At 38.6% G+C, this 22,992-nt stretch overlaps 1 protein-coding gene across 1 annotated transcript; it reads left to right on the top strand.

Annotated features, from left to right (window-relative positions):
* The first annotated feature begins 623 nt into the window (after window positions 1–623).
* On the top strand, window positions 624–21,980 carry xrcc1 (X-ray repair complementing defective repair in Chinese hamster cells 1). Its single transcript, XM_030749946.1, has 18 exons — window positions 624–853; window positions 941–1,102; window positions 1,199–1,291; window positions 2,378–2,485; window positions 2,573–2,731; window positions 2,951–3,028; window positions 4,001–4,124; window positions 4,355–4,461; window positions 6,153–6,315; window positions 6,398–6,638; window positions 7,812–7,928; window positions 16,797–16,878; window positions 16,985–17,084; window positions 19,161–19,215; window positions 19,803–19,939; window positions 20,109–20,199; window positions 20,291–20,366; window positions 20,955–21,980. Exons 2-18 carry the CDS (start codon window positions 1,052–1,054, stop codon window positions 21,060–21,062), a joined length of 1,890 nt encoding a protein of 629 aa, XP_030605806.1. The 5' UTR covers window positions 624–853; window positions 941–1,051; the 3' UTR covers window positions 21,063–21,980.
* The last annotated feature ends 1,012 nt before the right edge of the window (window positions 21,981–22,992 follow it).

The raw sequence follows: 22,992 nt of genomic DNA, 5'->3' as shown, positions 1-22,992 counted from the left end.
ACTCAAACAACAAAAAGAAATTATGTAAGTCCCCCCTCACATGCTCATCTATTCAAAATTCACATTTATTTACATGCTTGACAATGACACTTTTTACCATACTCGTCAGTGCACATTTATTTTCACTGGTCTGTATCAATGATGCCTACATTGCATCTTCCATAGCTTTATTATCTAACTTTATACTTCTGTAATTATGTGTATATTGCTGATCATTAGTTTGATTCACGATGCACTTCCAATTAAAAAAAAAAACTGTTACTGTGCTCTTTTTGTTGCTGATGCAATGCATAATTTTGCATCTGTGGACTATGAAGGCAGAGATTTAATCTATCTTCCTGCTATGAGATCTTGAACTGTCTGGTTTGACCAAATGTATGGTGAAAGATTTCTTTAAAGAAAAGTTTTAAAATCATTAAAATTACGATGTTTAAAAGTGTATATGTGACAAAAATTAGACAAACGTTCCCAAATTTGAAACACTGTCAACAGAAAGTGCTGTATTTGAATGCATGTTCACATGCTCACCGAATGGAGGCACTATAAACAACAGTAATTTCATAATAGAAGAAGACAATAAAGCTCTCATTGGATAGAATTGCCGTTAGTCGGAAGTTGCGTCACATCCTGGCGTTCACAGGCTTTTGGTGGGAAAATGAGTGTACCTTCCCGCACATTTAACTCAAAATCAAACTCTATAATACGTATTTTCTGATCTTAGCGTTAACAAAAAAGTAGTAGATATATACCATGTACATAACGGTGTGAACGGTCTACGCGGAACAGCCCCTCAAGTGTGCTAAAATCAGGCTCATTGGAAAAAGTTGCCTATTGTTTGTTAGCATGCTATCAGGTTAGTCAGCGGCTAATAACACATTAGACTTTAAGGTTTAAGTCACTGCCAGTGGAGAAGAACCGGATGTGTTTTATGTCTTGTTAGCCGGTTGCGATCCCTTCGTGGCGAGGCACGCGCCCGTTTGGTTAACGTGACTCTGATCAGTGGACCTGTCAATCAGCTTTTGGCCTGCCGATCATCAATAACAACAACAACATGCCAGAAATCAAACTGAAGCATGTGGTGTCCTGCAGCACCGAGGACTCTGTAAGTTCCCCCGCATGCATAACTTGTGAGATGTATATGGAGAAAGCGGAGTTGTGAGGCTGCTTCATGCTCACCTGTGTTGTGTTACAAAAACAGACACACAAGGCAGGCAACCTGCTGAGCTCTGACACCTACAGAAAGTGGAAAGCTGCCAAACCCGGGGAGAAGCAGATATCAGTCATTCTGCAGGTTTGCTCGTTTTTTTGTGTGTGTGTGTGTGTGTATTTGCCCTCTGTGTTTAAATGTAATCAAACTGATTTAAGTAACGTGTGATGTATTGATGTGGATTTTAGTTGGCACCTACTCACTTCTGTAACACGAACAGTGAACCACACACGCAGCTTGCTGTGGTTCACGCAACCTGGTGAATCTAAACAAAGGTCTTATAATGTTTCTAGTATACATTTCCTTTATTTCCAGTAAAGAAAATTGACAAACTACAGCGGATCTAATTTCCAGCAGCCAAACTTCTTACTAAAACACACAAAACCCTCCTAGTTTCTCTTCACTGGTTACCTATTAGTTCTAGAATTTATTTTAAATATTGTTGCCTTCACAGTTTTTAGCTCTAATGTGCTGTCTTTATAGCTAGGAATTTGGTGATGATCACACATGTTTCAAGTTAGGTTTTAGAGTTGCTGTAAATATGCCTGCCTGTGTATTTATCTTGCATATTGCCAATAAAATTGTATGCTTGTGCATCCAGGTGTTTGCAACATCCCATTTCCTAATATCCATGTCTTACTTACCATACACACATTGGTTTGTAGTTCTCTTTACCTACAAATAGCTGACCCTTTCTTTATTGTGCAAGGATTAGACAGCTGAATGCTGGTACTGCATCATTTTAGATTAATTCAGGCAACATCGTACATTCATTCTCCTCTCGCTTCACATTCTGCAGAAGCCTTAGAATAGATTTTTTAAGACTAAGAATCTCTTAGGTAAGAGTGTTTTGAGCTTACAAAGGCAGTATAAACATGCAGACCTCACACAGTAGGGTCTTACTGTACCTGCATTTGAACTCAGAACCATCTTGCTATGAGACAACAGCAGTAACCACTGAGCCATAATGTTGCCACATCACAGAATTAAAAAATACAATAAAACTTTAGTTGAGATTATAGTTTACATATTCAGACATATTGAATATGATAGACAGATCGATTTGGTTAAGTACTTTTTGTTTGACCTACACATTTAGAACATTTTTACTAGTTTCAGTGTGTTGTGTAAGCTCTTTTAACCACCACTTTTTAACTTTTTTTTTCTCAGTTTGAGAAGGAAGAGCAAGTGCACAGCATTGATATTGGAAATGAAGGTTCAGCTTTCATTGAGGTGTTGGTGGGGAATTCTTCAGCTGTCAGAGATCAGGACTATGAGGTATTCTGACAATTAATAAATAGCTCACTTCCTGAATACCTTAATTATTTAATTACATCCAGTTTGATTTCAATCTCACTGTTTTAGGTTCTTCTGGTTACATCTTCCTTCATGTCCCCCACGGAAAGCCGCAATGGTACCAACATGAACCGTGTGCGTTTTTTTGGGCCCAACCAGCTGCAGAAGAGCACAGCCCAGGAGAAGTGGGACAGAGTGAAACTTGTGTGTAGTCAACCATACAGCAAGGTAAGCACCATGTTGCCAAATGACTGCAACATAAGTGCAAGCAGCATGGCTGCATAGTTGTCCAGTTAATGTTATTCCCTTATTCTGGAATGAAATGTAAGCACTATGATCATCTTTCCAGATCCTGTGTCAGTTGTCTCGTTTGTTGAGGCGTTGTTTGAGTCTGAATTTTGTCTTCTTTATGGAAGTATAATATGAACGTGTTTTTGCTCTTTGTAGAATATTGCATACGGGCTTGCCTTTGTTAAGTTTCATTCACCACCTGACAAAAATGATTCTCCTCCAACTTCCTCCCCAGTAAGTAATTCACTGTTTTCTTCACATTACATTTTTTTTAATTGAAACCATATTTTAGTGCTAAAAATGTGTCCAGGTGTTGGTTCTAAAAACCAAAGTGATGTGTTTCATACATTACTTTGAAAAATATATTAAATATAATATAATGGTTTTTTTTTACTTTGGCAAATAAGCCAAACATGTCAAATGTTCAAAGACTAAACAATACAATAGGATGCAAACATAATATTCTAAAACTGGCAAAATGCTCATTTTAACTGCAGGTTAAGTTTTTAGACTCACTCATTTTGGGTCATATTGGATAAAAAAATATTGTCTATTTTGAAAATTTTGATCATACTATATTTAAAAATGGAGGATTAGCTGTTGTATGAGACTGCATGCTCATTGGCAAATGACTTGTCAATCACAAATCAGTAGCCAATGAGTGAGCGAGTGCACTGTCAGACCCAAATATGCTCATCTCGAAGCTTTAAAACAGGACTTAAGTGACCAATGAGTGATGTCACCGTATCTGCATCCATCTTTTATACTGTTTATGTTTTGACAGCAAACTACTTAAGACATCAATCGTAAACCAGACTATTAATGTGACTGCACATCTGCTCAGAAACTTGTTACCAAAGAAGTACTGAGGTTCATTCGCCCATTCTGTGTCATGCTGATGCTATCATAAAGTTAATAATCTGTGTGACCTCACCACGTGTCTGTTGTTCGTACACCTTTATTTGGACATCAACATGAATTTTTACGTAGTATATTTTTTACCTTCATTTGTGCTGTAGTGGGAATCCAGGATAAATACCTGACACAGTTTTTTAGTGCTTCCCAGATTAATCTATCCTGCAAAAAGCTTTCTTACTCATGAAATCATTTTTCATGTTAGCCTTTTTGCTGTATTAGGGGAAAAAGCACTCGTGTCTCTCCATCTTCTCTGCTGCCTCTGAACTCTTCCTTCTTCTCTCCTGTCAGAAACTGACAAAGCTGGGACAGTTCAGGGTGAAAGATGAGTCTCCTTCATCCGGGCCCAGCCTTCAACCTGGCAGTCTCTTCTTCAGTCGGGAGAACGCAACAAAATCCAGCACTTCACTCAAAGGTAAATACAATTATATGTGTTTTCCAGCTCCTGGAGCCCAGTTAAATTCTGTATGATCATTATGATAATAAAATGGTAATTTTGTCAAATAATAAAAACCCAACAGAGCATTAATTCATTGAGTTTTTTTCTAAACTATGCCACCAGACAAGAATGAATTGATTTCAAAGGCATTCTTTGTTATCAGGCTGCTTCGTTTCTTAACTGTCTCTGTGCACTGCTCTCTTTAGCGTCTCCTCAGAGTGAGAAGATGAGCTACGCTGCTGCTGCTCTGCAAGCAAGTGGCAGCTCCCACTCATCAGGGCAGGCCTCTTCTTCCACCTCTGCCTCACCACAGGTAGTAAACATCCCCATTCTCCTCTTAATGGGCAGGAGGGATTTCTCTTTATTTAGACCTCATGAAAGTGGAAAAGGAACATAGAGAAGACATAACAGAGGCAATGCAGCTTGCCATAGTTTGGTATCTGTAATTTTTCAAGCTATATCTTGTCTGGAAATGTTTATAGTGCAGTAGCTCAGTGGTTAGCGCTGTTGCCTCACAGTAATAGGGTCCTAGTTTCAAACCCAAGTTGGTGCCTTGTGTGTGGAGTTTGCATGTTCTCCCCGTGCTTGCCCTGCTCATGCCAGGTTAGTTCTGCCTGAGTCAGCCCAGGACACTCACGCAAAAGAATTTCTTAATCTTTGGAGATTCACTTCCACCAAAACGTGCCTGAAAAATAAATCTAAAATAACTTTGGATTAGAAAATGAACCGTTGTTATGGAGCAGGTCTTTTCCCAGAACGGCATCAGTTGAAGATGCTAGTTTTCTTGAGTTGTTTTTTCCAAATAGCAGCGTGCACTGTCTTCTCGGTCCGTTAATAAGGAAAGCTGAAGTCTGAGATGGAAGGCTCCTCTTATTACTGGCACAGCCATTCCCTTTAAAGAACCTGTGTGTCATGTTTTTTTCACCACGAGTGCACGAGAGGCAGCTGGTCATTAAGCTGCTGGAATCATATATAAGCGCCTGAATATGTTTGTGTTTCAGTGAAAGAGCAATTGAAATGTTGTGCATCATATTTGTGGCCTTTAAAGAAAGAAAATAAAGAGCCAGTTTTTTCTTCAGTAAAAATGAGAAGGTAATGAGCCAAGCTTGAGTTAAAACACACAGTATTTCGTAGTTTGACATGGATGTTTACTGTCTTTTGTGTTTATGTTGAAGGTCTTTTGGGTGCAGTTGGTTGTGAGTGTGATGCGGATAAATGGAAGTTGCTCATTGACAGCTCAGAAGTCAGCCTGCATAATGGCAGTTAGTTTGCCATCCATGCCGAATGGTCATTCTGTCCAGTTAAAAGAAACCTGTGAAAACATGCAAATTGTGCTGGAGAAGCTGAAAGACAATGAACACCAATGGACCATATGTAAAAAAAAAAAAAAAAAAAAAAAGGATTTTTATCACCAAACTATCTTTGATGGAATATTTTTGTTGGTATTTTTGAACTCAGCATCGTTGTATTGGGTAATATCAACTACTTTCTGGAAAACAGCAGAAATTGTATTTTTTGATGCAGGGCAGTGTAATTGTTGTAAAATTAATTAGATCTTCATAATTTACTTTTGTTTTGTACTTTTTAAAGTCACCTCCAAGAAATCATTAGATGTACAGTATATTATTTTTTTTTAAAGTGTATGTTTAATTTTTTTTTAATATTTGTTTTAATTTTCTCAATCATTTAATGCAGCACCAAAAAAACCCAGCTTTAACCCATATATTACATAGCACGCATGAAAATGCGTCACTGTTATTTTGCCTGAGGACGCTGTTAGGAGGAAACTAGGAGGGGCTCCTGACACATGGAAATGACAGCCACACATCAGTTTGACTTCTGAAAGGAACAGTAAATCAGACCTCCTGGGGTGAACTGCACAAACACGTCCCTGTGCATACTAAACTAAAAAAGTTATCTCAGTGATTCTTCTTACAGTTCCACTTTTCTTTTGACTAATATTGATTTTATCTGTAGTAATATGCTTTTTTTTTTTTCCCCTAGCCACCAGCAAAAAGAAAATTTGAATTCAGCAAAGAGCGACAGTCTGCCCCCGGCCCCCCTCCTTCAAAGAAAAGCAGCCCATCCGGTTCACCTGAGGGTAAACCTGCAGCCCCTAAACACAAGCTGAGTTCAGTCAGTACACCCAGCTCAAGCACACCCAAAGGTAATACAGGGTCTGAATCTTAGCAAACAAGTTAGTTATTCACCTGGAGAGCCTTCCTTGAGTTTGACAATTATCTCTACAGCATCACCGATGCAGAAATCTGCTGAAAAGAAGAGGGAGAGTCAGTCTAAACCTGAGCCTAAACCTCAACAGAAGGCAAAATCCCAGAAAGACCAGCAGGTCCCATTTAACCGGATCATGGAGGGGGTAGTATTTGTCCTCAGTGGATTTCAGAACCCCTTCAGAGGGGAGCTGAGGGACAGAGCGCTGGAAATGGGAGCCAAGTATCGACCAGACTGGACGCCTGACTCCACACATCTTATGTAAGTAGATGAAGCGAAGGGATAGGCATAATCTAGCATTCATAACTTGAGTGCACCTCTAAATTTAATACTTTGACATTTTGGGGAATATGCTTGTTTAGCTCAGTGCTGACTTTAGAAGATTTAACTGTCAGTGTGTGCTCAGTGAATGTGAAGCTACAGCCTGCAGGTGGTTAGAGTATATTTGCATAAAGTGGGAGACAGGGAGGCTGGTACTGTTCAAGGACCAGCAAAATCCACTTATCCAAACTTCTGAATTACTTATTGACATTTTTGTGTTTTTGGCAAGCTAACAGCTGCAGGCTTTATCCTCTAGTCTCATCCTTTATAGGCATACATAAAAGTTGTATCAATCTTCTCATCTATTTTTTATGTTAAAATTTATAGTACGTACTGTTATGGAGGACATTTTATTCATTTATTTGTTTTTATTTATTTGTTTTTGCCTAACCCCTGCAAAATTTAATGTTTATTTTATTTACATCGTTGTTAGGTGGGTTTAGGTGACACCATCAAACTACATTAGCTTTAATAAAATCTGCTCTTTATTTTACCACATCAGCTCAAGCTGCTGAGGACACAGTTTACAGTCGTCCTTTGGTGCCAAGGACAGCTTAGAAATATAACTCCACCAAGAGAATGTGCAGAGATAAATGAGCAAATGCAAAAGAGCTGCAGATAAGGCAAAGGATCAATATGTGGTGAAACTGCAGAGCGATGGCAGATGATAAAATTGAAGAAAGATAAGTTGAAAGAAAAGTTGTTCATGTTATTTGTATCATAAATTGTTTGAAGATCGAATACTGGCTGAGGTAAAAGATGTTCAAGCTGAAATATAATGATCACAGAAAATGATAATTGTTAAATAACCAAATCACATTATCTTTAAACAAATTTTCAAACATGCCTTGCAAAAAAATCTTGTTGCAATTGTTCCAGATTTTGTGTGTGTGTGCACGCGCGTGTGTGTGTGTGTGTGTGTAATGTCAATTATTATCTTTGAAACAGATCAGAGTTGTGTGTGAAGGTCCTGTCGGCACTCGCAGTAATTCAGTTTGATTGCATCTTGATCTGTGCTGTCAGAGCAGCCTGCCCTTGTTAGCTTCTCTTTAGTGATGTAACCATACGTCTCTGTGTGTGTCCATGCATCTCCTTTGGACCATTAATCCACAGCTGTGCCTTCGCTAACACCCCCAAGTACAGCCAGGTGAAATCAGCGGGTGGAACCATCGTACGTAAAGAATGGGTGCTGGATTGCCACAAGAAGAAGCAGAAAATCTCCTACAAACGGTAAGTGATGATGAAATGCAAAACATTGTATAGAAAAGAGATTATTTTAACTTAATAATTGTACAGTTACACCAGTCATGACCTAACATTATGACCACTGACAGGGGGAAGTGGATAACACTGATTATCTTTACATCATGGCACCTGTTAGTGGCTGGGATATATTAGGGAGCAAGTGTGTCCTAAAAGTGTAGAGGTTCTGTGGATTTTTGGATAACGTCTTGGTGCCATATACCACAGCACACCTTCAGAGGTCTAGTGGAGTCCACGCCCTGATGGTTCAGCGCTGTTGTGGCAGCAAAAAGGAGATCAACACAATATTAGGCAGGCGGTCATATTGTTACGTCTGGTTGCTGCATACTGAATTTAATAGAAGTTTAAGACTGCAGACACACATGTGCTCAAGCTTGACCACAGGAAGAGTTGGATGGTATTTTTATTTTAATGAATAGAAAAATTTTATTTTAATGCCTTTCTGTTTTTTTAGTATTTTTTAAAGGGGACTTTCACATGTTTATGGCCTGTTTAGACCATGGAACATATGTCCAACATTTGATTCCATATCTGATTAATATGTTGTCATAAGCCACGTCTTTATCTCTACACCACACAGTGCACAACACTCATGATGACTGAATCATCCGAAAATACACCCCTCACAGCAGTGTTGCCCACTTCCTGCAGAGAACATTATAACCTTGAGCAGATGATCCCTGCTGTGATCACAAATTCAACCCACCCAACTCTAGAAGCTAATCTAATTATAGGCCTCATTATAGGGGGAACTTTAGCAACATCAAGGTCCTTCTGTCGTCACTCCACACAAAAAATGTGTGTACTGAATAATGTAGCGCTGAATGCTCATCTCAGGCAATGGATGGCCCAAATTAATTGAGATAGGACTGCTCTTTACTTTCTGAAGCTTGGCCTTATAATTTAAGGAATTATTTCATACTTGTTTCTTCCACAATGATCGCATCTGGTTTGAAGATGAGCTCATTTCCAACCATGCAAGGTTATCCGGGGTTACTGACCCCATTAAGCTCATGACTCTGTGAATATAAACCAGTGTAAAGTGACCAAATTACAGGCCTGGCGTTGTGGTTGGTACGGTATAAGCTGGATATTTTTTTTATAATTACTGTATATTAAAACTTGGATTACTCTATTCATAGGAAATTTAAAGAATACTTACTGATGTTTTATTGTGTGTATCTTCCTAATGAATCAGCTTCATCCCTGTGGTGTTGGTGAAGTAATGTTACTATACTAAATAGAAAGGCAGGTGGGGATAGTGGTTTTTGACAGCCCAGTGTTAAAGTGCTGTATTCCATTTCTACTTTGTGTGAATTTACTGAAATCTGCCTTTTTATCCTCCCGTGCAATGTAAAGCGGGAGGATATTGCCCTCCTACCGTCTGTGAGGTTTTACCTTTCCAATATATAGACTCCTAAACAACAAGGAGTTGAGGCATGAAATTTGGCATATATGTTCTTTACTCTTCAAAGATGTACTGAGCATTGTGTATCATGTTGGTCTGGGATGAGTCATGGCCATAAACGGCACAGTCTATGACTCATCATTGAGCAATATTAAAGCCATACCTACTGCTCAGCAATATTGCTCAAATGTAACCAATGTGGTTGCAATATGTTTTGTACATGGTTGCCTTATGATTCTAGTGATGTTAAATGCACTGATACAGTAGATTATGTAATGTTGGTGCATTATGTAGTATTCCTGTTCACGTGCATATGATAAGATGTTAATACCTTGTAAGTATGCATTATATGTGGATTATTGCTATAGATTATATAAATAGAAAGACATGTAAGAGACAGCCTTGTGCAAGAGTGCAGTATGTACTTCTCTAATTTGTTTACCATGGAAATTTTTTGAGTCTGTTCTAGGACGTTGTTACATTACATTAAGTATTTGTAGAAATGTTCAAGGTAATCACAGAATATCAGTCTCTTACATCATACTTAAAATGGTTTTGATTTAATGATTTTTCCTGGAATATGTATTATATCTTTACTAACCCAGAACTGACTAAAAGTATTTGTAGAAGTTTAGGGCAAAGCCTCCAAATGAGGGCAAAAATAGTTTTGCAGAAGGTAATAAGATGTTTGCTTAAGCTTTTTTTTAATATATATAATGAAATGAGGCTATAATCATGTTATCGCGACTTCTATGTTTATTTTAGATTTTCATTAATCGTGTGAGGATATCCCCATCAGTGATGAGCCTTGTTAATAGAGGGCTTATCTAGGAATATAGTCAAGAAGACAGAATATGTAGGAAAACACACATTACTCATACTGTATAGTGTATGTGTAATAGGAGTGTTGCAATACACCAGTGCTGATGATAACCGTGATATTTAAAAATGCAAAATCAATATTGCAACAAGAAGATCCTGGGTTCTAATTCACTAACTAGCTGAGGATTAGCAGTGGAGGTTAGATTTAGGTCTGGGAAGTTTGCCTGTTCTCGCTGTGTGTTCAGGGTACTCTGCCTTCCTCCAACAAGACATGGGTGTTGGATCTGTTGGCAATTTCAAATTGACCAAAGGTGTGAATGTAAGAGCGACAGACTGGCGACCCGACCAAGGTGTACCCTGCCATCAGCTGCATGTGATATCATAAACAACCCGGTGGTAGTGCAGCTGTGATTAGAGAGAAACTTGTGGCTCTCTTCCCTTTCAGAAATTACTTTCCTGCAGCCTGAGCTTATCTACACACTTTGACGAATAAAGGTGACTGCTCTGTGGCTGACTTCTCGTACACACCAGGAGACTAACCTCCGAACTATAAGCAGTGGAGATGAGCAAACTGTTAAAGACTTCTCAGATTATTTACTGATCTGGTGTCTGCTCTTGCATCAGACATCACATCTTTCTGCTTTATGAGGCTTACAGCTAACACTATCTATTACATTAAAATGCACTACTGTGCGCTGGGCTTTGACTCAGGCACTTTCACAGTTTGAGCAGTTTGGTGCAAATCTTTAGCTGTACAAACTGAGTACTGAATATGTAATCACAAAACATAACAAAATGCAGTATTTTTACAATAGCCAAATTTTACATTTAAAGAAGTTTTTATTTGCCTATCCAAAATGTAAAGTAATGTCACAAACGTGAAGGTTTGTAGAGCCCAGCAAAGATAAACTAAAGCGTGATATGGTTCACTAGTGTTTGACAAAATCAGAGGAAAGTTTGTGTTCATGATTTCATGTTTTATAGATAATTACAGTAGTTTAGGAAGGTGTAATGGTTTGATAGTACTTTTTCTCTGGCCATTGTTCCACAAAATCAGGATGAAATGACTTCTACCGCGACATCCAGAGCTGGAAATGCAGAAGAGAGAATTTCAAGTTACTCCGCTCTTCCCTTGATGTCACTACTTTTCAAAGTAATGACATCAAGGGACGAGCGTTCAGGGTTCTATCACAGGAGCATCTATGAATGATTTAAAAACCTGTCCTGTAGTTGAATAACTGTGGATATGCATGATGATTGATGATAGTCATCAGCGCTGGACAAAGACATGCCCTCCTCCTAATCATTCAAACCCTGCAGGTAATTTAAATCAAAGATTCACATTCATTGCCTGTTTTTATAGAGGCCAAGAATGTAGAAATTGCAGTGTGGTGCTAGTTTGTTTTTCATGCTTTCACTTTGTTTTATGTCGATCATCTGCAAACTATTGATTTTTATTTAATTTATTTTTTTTGCTAATTATCTGAGGAGGGTGTGCATACAATGCTTACATCATGAGGCATTTCAGTTAGAACTGATAATGCCAGCTCATTATTTTTCTTTCTTGCTTTAAACTTTTTCCAAAAAACAATACACAAGCATTTTTACATTATAATTACAGTAAATAAACATACGTTATAACCATATATAAGGAATTAATTAAATGAATCCATAATGGAAAAGAACTGTCAGGTTGCAGTCCTGTCTACATCACAGGAATGCACCGGGGAATCTCTCAGATGTAATTAATGAGCTCTCCTTCCCTTATAATTAGGTATGACTCTCAGGTGGGTGTGACTATCATTTCACAGAGATTGTCACTCTGATGCAGCAGGGCATACCTTGTAGATAGGACAGGTGCACCAAAATCTAATATTTTTCATGTTGAACTTCAAAGTTGTAAATGAAAGCAGTTACAGTGTGATGAGATGTCTCTAGACAGCTACAGTATGCATATGAGGCACACGAGGAAAGTGAGAGATGGAGGAAAGCTTTTTAAATAAAATACCGCTGAAGGGCAATCTAAAAAAAAAAAAGCCTGGAAAAATCTGATCTTTATTTTAATATTCCAAAAAAGTAAATTCAAACGAAAAGTTCACTGCAGCCTGTGTCGTCATTCGCCCTAATGTTCCCCTTTCTATATCAATTTGTGATTGTACAGAAGATCTCTTACCCCGAGTCTGCTTCCCCCTCTCCTGTTGTCAGAATAATCCACTCCCCTGCCCAGCACTGCTATTGTGCAGCCTGTGGAGTGTGCGGCTTTGATGATGTATCTTTTATTTAAAAGCTGCATCTGCTATGGGTAATTAAAAGGACCACTTACTTTGATGATGACAAGTACTCAAACAAATACGCACACTCACTCAAACTGTTGCTCCATCGTGCACACAAACCCTGAGCATCGAATGCACACCTTCGTCAGCTCCTGACATGCATGTGCACCGTGCTGTGTATATGTTATTGAGCTTGTGACATCAGCTAAGCACCCAAGAAATGCTTTCTCCACATTCATTACCCAATCAACGAGAATCCACAGACAGGAGGGGGGGGGCATCATTCAGATGCAATCAAAACAACTGAATGAGTAAATATATTTCTCATTAAATCAGTAACGTCAGAAGTAGATTTGGAAAATGTTGTGGTTTAAACCAATATAGAAGCCCAATTAAATTTTCCATTGCGGGGAGGGGGGCTGGAGCCTATCCCAGCTGTCAAAGAGCCAGAGGTAGGGTACACCTTATACAGGTCACCAGCCTGTCACAGGGCTAACACGGAGCGACAGACAACCATTCACACCTCTGGGCAGTTTAGAATCACCAATTAACCTAAACCCACTAACTGCACCTCTTTGGACTGTGGGAGGACACCAGAGCACCCGGAGAAAACCCACGAAGACACGGGGAGAACCACCACACCACCACGCTGCGCAATTACATTTTAATTAATCTCAAACAAAATTCACATACAGTTCACTGCATCCTGGTCTCAATCAGAAGTAAATTAGTTTTTTTTATTTTATGAGAAAACCATTTGTTAATTAAAAAAAAAAAAAGGGTCCATATTCAAAAAAAATTAACTGACTAAAGTAAATGCTGGATAAGGTTAATTTTTAATCAAAATTGAGCAAGTAAGCTTAATTGAAAAGAAAAATCATATTCACAAAATAAAAAAATAAAAAAAACATAAAAGAAATATTTGCAGAAATTTAAGGACTCACAGCTGAAAGGCTGCAACATAACAAAAACTCTGGGCCTCATCCTTCCAGACTTACAAGGTAATTTTGTTCACCCGACCTCATTGAAAGACACTGAAAAGCAACAACACAAAGTATTTTTGTTATTTTTTTAATTTGAGCTTCAATTTGATGATAAATCAAACCCTTTTTTAAAACCTTGAGTGCAAGGTGATATTTTAAAGCTGCTTCTTTGTTAGATAATTCTGCTTACTATTATAGACTGTTTAAAGACTGTTCTTCACATCTGTAGCTTTATTCTTGATTTATGTATTCATTTATTTTAATTGCATTATGGTACATTTAAAAAGCCAAATGTCACCCGTTTCAGCGCTCTCAAACAAACTGAGTGGATCCAGCTTTCTTTGCTTTCATGAAAACACTGTCATAAGCAGTTTTTCACTTATTCTCTTTGCCCAGACTATCCCTTTTCTTTTTCAAATTTTCTGGACACTGAGTTTTATGACACACGTAAGCATAGGTCAGTAAAATATCTCCCTGTGGTAGGTGTGGAAACGATTACACTGCAGCGGTGGCATTTCAACTCTCTGCACTTCACATTTCCAAGCTAATAAAGTCCAGCTGAATTTTTATGGCTTGAGGGAAGATATAGAAAAGGTGGGGAAAAATATGTTATCACGCTTCCTATTTACACCTCTGTGTGTGTGTGTGTGTGTGTGTGTGTGTGTGTGTGTGTGTGTGTGTGTGTGTGTGTGTGTGTGTAAGGCCTGCAGGAATCATTCTCGAGTTGTAACTTGCCTGTTTTCAGTTTCCCATCATTATCAGTTCACACCACAGTTCTGTGTTCTCTTGTGAAGTTTATGGACCATTTTGTTTTTTTAATTTCTTCACACAATCTATTAAAGTTTTCAGAGAACATTTAACAATGAAGTCATTATTGTTATGTTCCTAGACAGTCTGTTATACAGAATTTGAATTTAGTCCAAAATCCAGCCGTTCTTAACTGTAGCAAATATTAGCAGTATTATTTCAATGGCAGCACTTAGCTGCTCACAAGGGGAATTTTTTTCCCCCCCGTTTGCCTTTCCCTGCCAATAGAAATGATAATGGGGCATAATAGCCAGTTGGCATTTAGCATTGTAATGACAGTATCCACAAGATGGAGGAAATCATGATTGCAGCTGTGGGCTTGGCCTGTTTCATGATGACAGCAGAGCTGAAAGGTCAGAGTTTTAGTGAGAAATGGTTCTTTGTTTTCTTTCTGCATCGCTTTGCTGTATGTTGGTGTGGAAACCAGGAACCCAAGAGAAAATGGGAGCAGAAATTATTAGATTTTGCTTTGACATATTCAAATCAGGCTTAATAAACCTGGACTTCACCATCATTCTATTCCTTTGTTTCATTCCATTTTTAGGACATGGTGTATAATGTGGGTGGGGTGAAGCTGACTTCAACTGAGGTTATAGGGCCATAGAAGGAATACTTTGAGGACCTCCTTAATCCCAATGACACACCTTCTGTAGAGCAAACAGAATCTCATCCATCACCGGGGGTGAGGTCACTGAGGTCATTAAACTCCTTGGTGGCAGGGCCCCTGGGGTGGACAGGAGTCACCCAGAGTTCCTGAAGGCTCTGGGTGCTGTAGGGCTCTGCAACATCATGTAGATCTGGGGCGGTGTCTCTGGATTGATGGGCAATCAGTGTGTGAAAATGATGTCTTGTGGCCCCTGAACCACTCTCTCAGCTACATCTCAGATTCTACAGACCTCAGTTAGCATGTTAAATGTTAATGTTTGTGACTGTACAGAGCCCAGTGAGTCCTGTTGTTGTTATTTGGAACATGCCCACGCTTTAAGGCGAGAATAAATCGCTTGATGGAAAAACCTGGTTATTGAGTCAGTCATCAGGTAGTCAGCTGGCTTAATTTTTTGGCACATAATGTTGCTGAACCTACCCTGATCATCTGAAGCAACCCCAGATCATAATACTGCCCCCACATACGTGCACGATGGGTATCACATCATCCACTTTACTTCTAACCCTGGTGCCTCCATCACTCTGAAACAGGACAACCCTGGAGTCATCAGACCACAGGACCTGTTTCTATTGCTCCAGACATCAATTGTTATGCTCCCTAATAAATTTAAGCCTCAGTTGAGGTTTAATAACCTGTTGCCAGCCAAAACATATTAATGACTACAGTAATTACCCAATGGAAGGATCTTACTTATTTATTTAAATCCAGGTGGTGACTTTTATGTGAACAGTGTACATTTAGATCAGTAAAAGGTTTCTCTTGTGCCAGCGAGTGTCTACCCTGGAGAAGGGGCTGAAAGAGTCCCCAAAACGAGGTGCTATAAATTTGATAGTTACCTCAGTCCACGCCAATAAATTTTATTCATCCACATTCCACGTTATAGCAGGTCAGAACGACACTAAAGGAGCATTTCTCTTCAGTTTCAGCTCCAGACATCACAGCAAACTAAACCTTCCTAATACTGATTAAAAACAGCCGTCTCAGTAATTCTTTTAAAAAACAAAACAAAACTATAAAGCAGCACAAAAAATAACATTTACAAGAATAACCAGCATCTAAGAAGTGTTTGTGCTTCGTTTTTTCCCTCAATTGGTCCTCAATGACATAGCCACACTTAAACTGACAGTCATCAAAGCTTATTATTATTCTATTAATAAAAAAAAACAAAAACATGTTTACTAGTCTTCCTCATGTTAACGAGAGAAGGTGGCAGTCTTTAATGCTTTTGTCAACTAGTAACACATCCCTAGTGTACATCCTATTTTCTTTTAACAATCCTTCCCGTGTCTCTTTTTGGGCTGGGGCCAGATGTTTGAATGTGAACGCCTGTCCAGATGACAAAGTGGCCCGGTAACTTTTTGTTTTTTCCAGGGTTTATTTGAATAATTATATACCACAACAACTATGATCCTGTCAGTCCTTTGGTATCTCTTTTTGGTGTTTTACTAAAACAAAAAAGAAAAGGGATGGATGTCAAAGAACAAGTGATTAATTTCTTTGTTATATGGATCCACCAGCTCTTATCGTTGTGAGACAGGTTTCCTTAATTCAAATTGAATAATTAAGTCTGACTACATAGTTTCACTGAGAGCTTCAGAGTGCTTGGTAAACAAAAAAAGGCATTGGGTGTATGCAAACTTCAAAGTATATAATAGATGACCATTGGTAATGTTTTAAACATTAGGACATCGATCTGCCTGCTGGAAAATATCGCCTTCTCACTGAATTTTTTCCCCCACTCTTACCTGACAAGAGAGTGTTGCAGTTTGAGTCATTGCACAAGTAAAGCTGATTGGGAACAAGATATGTTGTGCAAAGGTACTTTACTCTCTAGTCTTTAATCATCCCGACACAGTTTTTTTTTCCCCCCTCCAGGTATCTGATGGATGGAGCAGAATCAAGCTCTGAGAGCGAACTGGAAATGGACGACCAGAGTGAAGAGGAAATTAACACAAAGGTAAATTTTTTTTTTTTTTTTTTTTTTTTTAAGTGAGCCTATAAATATAATCAAACGGAAAAATCAGCATCTCCGTTTTATCTCTCCACTGCCCATGCTGTTGCAGACGCCGCAGAAGAAGGAGAAACAAGTCACGCCCAAAAAGACACCACAGAAGCAGGAAGAGGATGATGAGTATGCTGGCTCCACTGATGTGGATGAACCAGGTTGGCATCAAACAGCTTTTAGGGGAAATTAAAATTCTGAAGAAAATGTAACTGAATGTTACCTGACATTTCTGCCAACATCAGTATTGGCACCCTTTCTTTCTTTAGGGTGTTTTAGGGATAAGAGTAAAGCACTTTATTGTTGTTACAAAGATGCAAAATGCAGAGCCTTAAATGTATTTTCCAGCTGACTAAGAGCCAAAGGTTCATCCTAGACAAATAGATGGGAGGAAATGTCAGGGGAGAAGTTGGTAGTCGGTTCAGAGATCAGGTGAAATGGAGGAAATTGAGAAATGACAGCAAAGATCAAACAGGCAATCAAAGATTGAATTAAGTGCCAATAACAGGAACAAACAAAAAGGAAAGTATTCACAACATTAAACTTTCCCATGCATAGACCTATTATATTGAATTTAAAGGTAACACTTTAGATTATTTACAGCCACATGTGTTGATACACTGTGTAAAATATAAATGAAACCAACTGAAGAATCCTTTCATATTAGAGGTGGAACGTCTTCAAGAAACAAAGCTCCAGAGAGTAAATTAAACCACAATGTAACAGTTTTTATTAAAAAATAGTAAAAATACAAGATGTCAAATATTTATCAATATTAATGTTTTTCTGCTACTAAGTAGCAAAAGGCAGCATGTAGCAACTAAGATTTATATATGAGTGTTTAAAGTCAAGATCTCCTGGATACATTTTATCTGCTGTGTTCCCTTTTGATCAAAAGGCTCTTGTTGAGACCTCCCATAAGTTTATTTGTGTGTCAGGAAACTACACTGAAAGCTACGAGCCTAAAGGTCTGGAACTCTGAATTTAGTAAAGTGTAACTGTTAATTAAAGCAGAAAACAAAATCCAAATCCACAAAGCTCCATTAATTTTAATGAATAAACAAGTAAACCTTCATTTGTATTAATGCATTGAAAAGATCCAGGAGCTGAGCGTGAGTGGCCGAGACAAATGGAAAATGATTCATTCTATTAGCTCAAATAACTGGAGATGGAGAGGAGGGTCGCAAGCAAACTGAAGAGGAGTGAATGGATAGAGAGGGGGCCAGGTGACAATTTCAGAGCCCAGGGATTAGACAAAAGGGACAACCTTTATAAAGCACTTGGAAATGGATGAGTTGGCAACACTACCATTTAAAAAAAAAAAAAAAAAAAAAAAAACAACAACATACTTGCCGTAGATGCCGTTTGAGTGGGGAAAAAAGAACAGTGGCAAGATGTAATCACCATAAAGGGACTTGAGCATGTTTCTCATTTCTATGTTAATACAAGGCCAGAAGTAAAGTGCCAGGGTGCATCAGAGGGGAACTCCAACAAACACTGACCCACCAAACACATACATGAAGACAGACGGCATTTTAATTTAACCACCTTCTCCTTTCCCCTTCGGCAACACAGGATTTTCTGGCGATGGCAGATGTTTCCAGCAAGGTTGCAGCTACTGAACTGCTAATGTGTAAATTGAAGGAAAAACATGAATCCTACGGGGATCTGATGGCTTGTTGTGCTGTGTTGGGGCACATGACTTAGTCCACTTGGCCTCACAAAATTGGTTCTGAGATGCCCTTTATTCGTTGATGGCACAAAGAGTCACTGAATGATTAAATGAGTATGAAAATGACCCAAACACCAAATGAGGAAATATCATTTTGAGAATGGTGCTGCATCCTTCCAGCAGGTTTCAGGAGAACTAAAAAAATTCAAGCAATGAAGGTTTTTTTTGGCAGAAATAGCTCGGCTGGTTTATCTTTTTATTTGATATGCATACAAAAGCAGAGTCACCTTTTTTGCCATGTGTGCTCGATGAGAATTGACGAATTTAAAAATCCCATCTCCACAGGACCAGAATTTAAAGCAAGCTTGAACAAATGTTTGATTAATTAGTTAATTAGTTTTGAGATTGGGGTCATAGAGCAGTCACGGCAATTTGTGTTGTCAATAAATTCATATTGAAGGAAAATTGTGTAAATAATAAAGCCTGTTAACAGTTTTCGGAGAGTCCTTTTTAGAATAAATTGGATGAATTTATTCATGCTTAAAAAAAAAAATCTTTTTCCCAGGAGGTGATGATGATGAGGATGAGTCTGGGGTGGACACAGAGGATGAGCTGCAGAGGTAAACAGAACATTTTGATTATGCTGTTTATAATACTGATATGAACGAGTTTGCTCTTCGATAACTAATTATTTGATTGTTAAGACAGCTGAATCCAATTTTAATTAATAATTTTACAATAACACGTCTTCTTTCCCACTGAATTTGTTTTTCCGAGCAGTTCCTGCTGTTTCCCGAGGATTTCGTTGTCTTTTAGGTCACGATGAGCTGCAGCTTTACTGTTTTGCTTAACTGTTATCACCTTAATCAGCATCGTTTTTGCAGACACTGCAGTAAAAAGATCTCTAAAAATCCACTTCATGCTACTTTTTCAGCAGATAAAATGAGCTCCTCGCTTATTACACAGACACTGTATTGAATAAAATAGAAATCTTATCTTCTCCATCAAGATGTTTGTGGGGGCACGCATGAAATACTTGATCAGAATAACATTAATAAACAGCTTTTAAGCACATTAGCCTTTAAAAGAGAGTGTGCTGTACTAAAGTAGCCCACCGGTGTTATCATGAGTAATCTTATATTGAATTTATGAGGATATTGTTGTAGTATGGGAACCTGTAGGCAAAAAATGTTTGTTGTTGTGAAAGGGTGGAAGAGGACAGAAGAAAGAAGAAAGCAGCGTTAGAAGGAAGAGTGGTGAAGGACGAGGATCCGTATGGGGGGTCGACGGATGAAAACACAGACGCTGAAGCTGAAGAGGACCATCCCATCCCCGAGCTACCAGGTAAACCTCACTGAAACATCCCCACCCCTTCCACTTCTTCACTGGACATTGCAGCCACTTATAATTTGTTTTTGTTTTTTGTTTTTTTAAAGATCACTTGTAATTACTGTTTCTATATGCTGTTTTTCACTCTTGATCTTATCGCTTCCCATTTTGTCCTTTCTTCCAGATTTCCTGAGTGGAAAGCATTTTTTCCTCTATGGTAAATTCCCCAACAATGAGAGGCGACTGCTGTTACGATACATTGTTGCCTTTAATGGGTGAGAAAGACTTTTAGTGGTTTCTCCCAGTGGAACAAAGACATGGTCTTTGCAATTATAATTGTAATTTATGCTCCTATTTTTGCTTCAGAGTCATCGAGGACTACATGACAGAGAAGGTGCAGTTTGTGTTGACCAGTGAAGGGTGGCATGACTCCTTTGAAGACGTGAGTCGAGCTTTTTTTTCTCTCTTTTTTTTGGGAAATAAGCTGTTTTTGGCAACGTGGGTTTTAAAGGATTTAATATTTGGTGTACGCGTGTGTGTGAGCTTTTATCTTACACTCTGACAGAGAAGACAATTTTGTGGAAGAAATTGCTCCACTTAACTTGTGTCAAGTGTTGCTTTGTTACACGGAGCGCACAGCTAAAAATAAAAAAGAGAGAGAGAAAATGCTCTTTGAATTTTCCACTCCAAACATTATCAGCACAGAGACTTTGCAGGGCTTTTCATTTATACAGTATGCACCTGCTATTTTCTAAGTCAAATAGAAGCACTGAAGCAAACTGGGAAGTACTTCAGCATTTCCAGTAAAAGTTCAGTAGCAGTTGGTGCCTTTTGAATGTGTTTCAAAGTGTAGGTCACTTTGGTTTCCAGCCATTTGCGGGCCTTGTTAGCGCCTGAATTAGCAGTTTAGCTAATGCAACTTGAAGGGTTTTAAAGGCTTTATGCCTCATCTTATCTGACCACTTGTAATGAAGCAAGCAGGACATGACGTGACTGTGCCTTTCTCACTTTTACTCTCGCTTCCTCACAGGCGCTGATGGAGAACACCAGTCTGAATTTTGTCAAGCCGGAATGGATTTATGCAATCAATGCACGACAAAAGATGCTGCCCTATCAGCCCTACACTGTCGTCCCTTGAATTATACACTGTATGTAGTGTGCAGCCGCGCACTCCCGATGAAGGAGCAGCAGGAAAAGCCATAAACACATTTTCCTTTTCAGATAAACTTCTACACTCTGAAGGAGCAATAAGTCAACTGTTTGTTGTTATTGTTGATGCCTTTATATTGGACTTATGGACACAAAATTTCTTTACCTCCAGCAGTTTTCTCTACCAATGTTTACCACAAGCCAAGCTGGTGAAGACTGTTCACTAAATAGTGGTTCTTTCTTGGGGTTATCGTTAAGATTAAGTATAGATTTATTTCTAGATTTTGCTCTAGAGGGTCGTTAGTCCCAGCTCGCCCAGAAATCAATTTCATCATCATCATCATCATCTGTGTGCTGCTCAGTCTCTCGGGCTTTGTGAATGAAGCACACACTCTGGTTCAAGAGTTGTTTGAATTTCTCACTTCCTGTGCTGCAGTTTGTTGCTGCTCGCCTCAGCTACCTCAGGCACTGTCTGGAAATGAGTTATCACCCTGTCCTGGCTGCTAGCAGCACTGATGATACACCTGTGGTGTAAGTGGGAAGACTATTACGAGATCAACCCAAAGTCGGGTGAAAGATGTCAGTTATTTAAGGTTACAGCCACAAAAAAAAAAGAAAACTGAAGGTGAATATTAGGAAAATCTTTTTCTTCTTTTTATTTCATCAAATACTGGGAGTGATAAAATGATTTCTTTTTCTTGTTAAATTTGAATTTTGGATTTGGTTTTATTCATGTTTGTAGTATAAGTATTGGCTGTACTGGTGTGAGGACATAAGTGTTTCCATCGCTTTTAAGATTCTCAGTAATTCACATGGAAATGTCCAGCTTAGCTTCCGCTTTGCTCTTTGTCCAGAGTGACTTCTTTAATTATCTTTCTCTAACCTTTTTTTCCTTGTAATACCTAATTATTTTGTCTAAATAATAAAAAGATTTTTAATTAAAAACTTTGCTCTCTTTTTTTAATTAATCAAGCTGTCTTTGCACTAAGCTGCTTTCATTTCTTTCTCTGCCTTCGTCTGTGTTTGCAGCTCGAGAGGCACTCTTCTTTTTCATTCCTTCCGTGATCTCTAGTCCTCTCTCCTCTCTAATTTACTTCTCCTGTTTTGCGCCCTGGAGCCACTGGGTCTACTGCTCTCTCAGTCAAGGGGATTAGAAAGTTGTTATGTGCATGAGAGACGGGGGAAGGAGTGGTGGTTATAGGGGAGAGACACTGCAGGAAAGATGAAAAGGTTTGGATTCTCAGCAAGGATGCATTTTTAAAGTAGCCAAATATGGGATTGTCTTCTCATATGGTGTAAGGTAGATTACACACATACCACCAAGTGTGAGGCGTAGTAGGGGCACTTGCAGCAACTTTGTTGCAGGAACTTATTTGTTCCTCATGAAAGGAAGAATTGCAAAGTCAAATCCATTTAGGTCTGGAAGCAGTGAAATTTATGGTAGCAAATGACATCAACTGAATACTTGTCATATTTCACTGAAACGTCGTCTCTGAGACAGCAGGAAGGATGGGCTGCTTTTAAACTGTCGAATTTGACAGGTGGCCTTTGTTAAACACCAGTTTCCACCATATTCTTGTCACCTTGATTTCTTCCTTGCAAGTTCATTCTTTCCTCTTAGCATTTTTATATCTCTTGTGAATCTCAGCAATGACTTTTCCTGACAAATGCTTTCCTCTCTAACAAGCCAAATATTGTTTAACTCTAGTCCTAATCCTTTTTATCAGTGCCATGCAGTATTGACTTGAGGTGATCGATGTTTTTCCTCTATTATAAATCCTGCATCCACATGTTTAATTTCACCCTTCTCTTTTGAGAAGTTTCATTCTTTTTTTTGTTTTAATTTACCTTTTTTAGATCATTTTAACATTTTTACTTTGTTAAAAATGTCATATGAAGTCACCTTTCAATCTATAGTA

This window comes from Archocentrus centrarchus, chromosome 16 (genome assembly GCF_007364275.1).
Source record: "Archocentrus centrarchus isolate MPI-CPG fArcCen1 chromosome 16, fArcCen1, whole genome shotgun sequence".
NCBI lineage: Eukaryota > Metazoa > Chordata > Actinopteri > Cichliformes > Cichlidae > Archocentrus > Archocentrus centrarchus.
The sequence above is the reverse complement of the archived record's forward strand: the minus strand, read 5'-3'. Positions and strand labels throughout refer to the sequence as shown.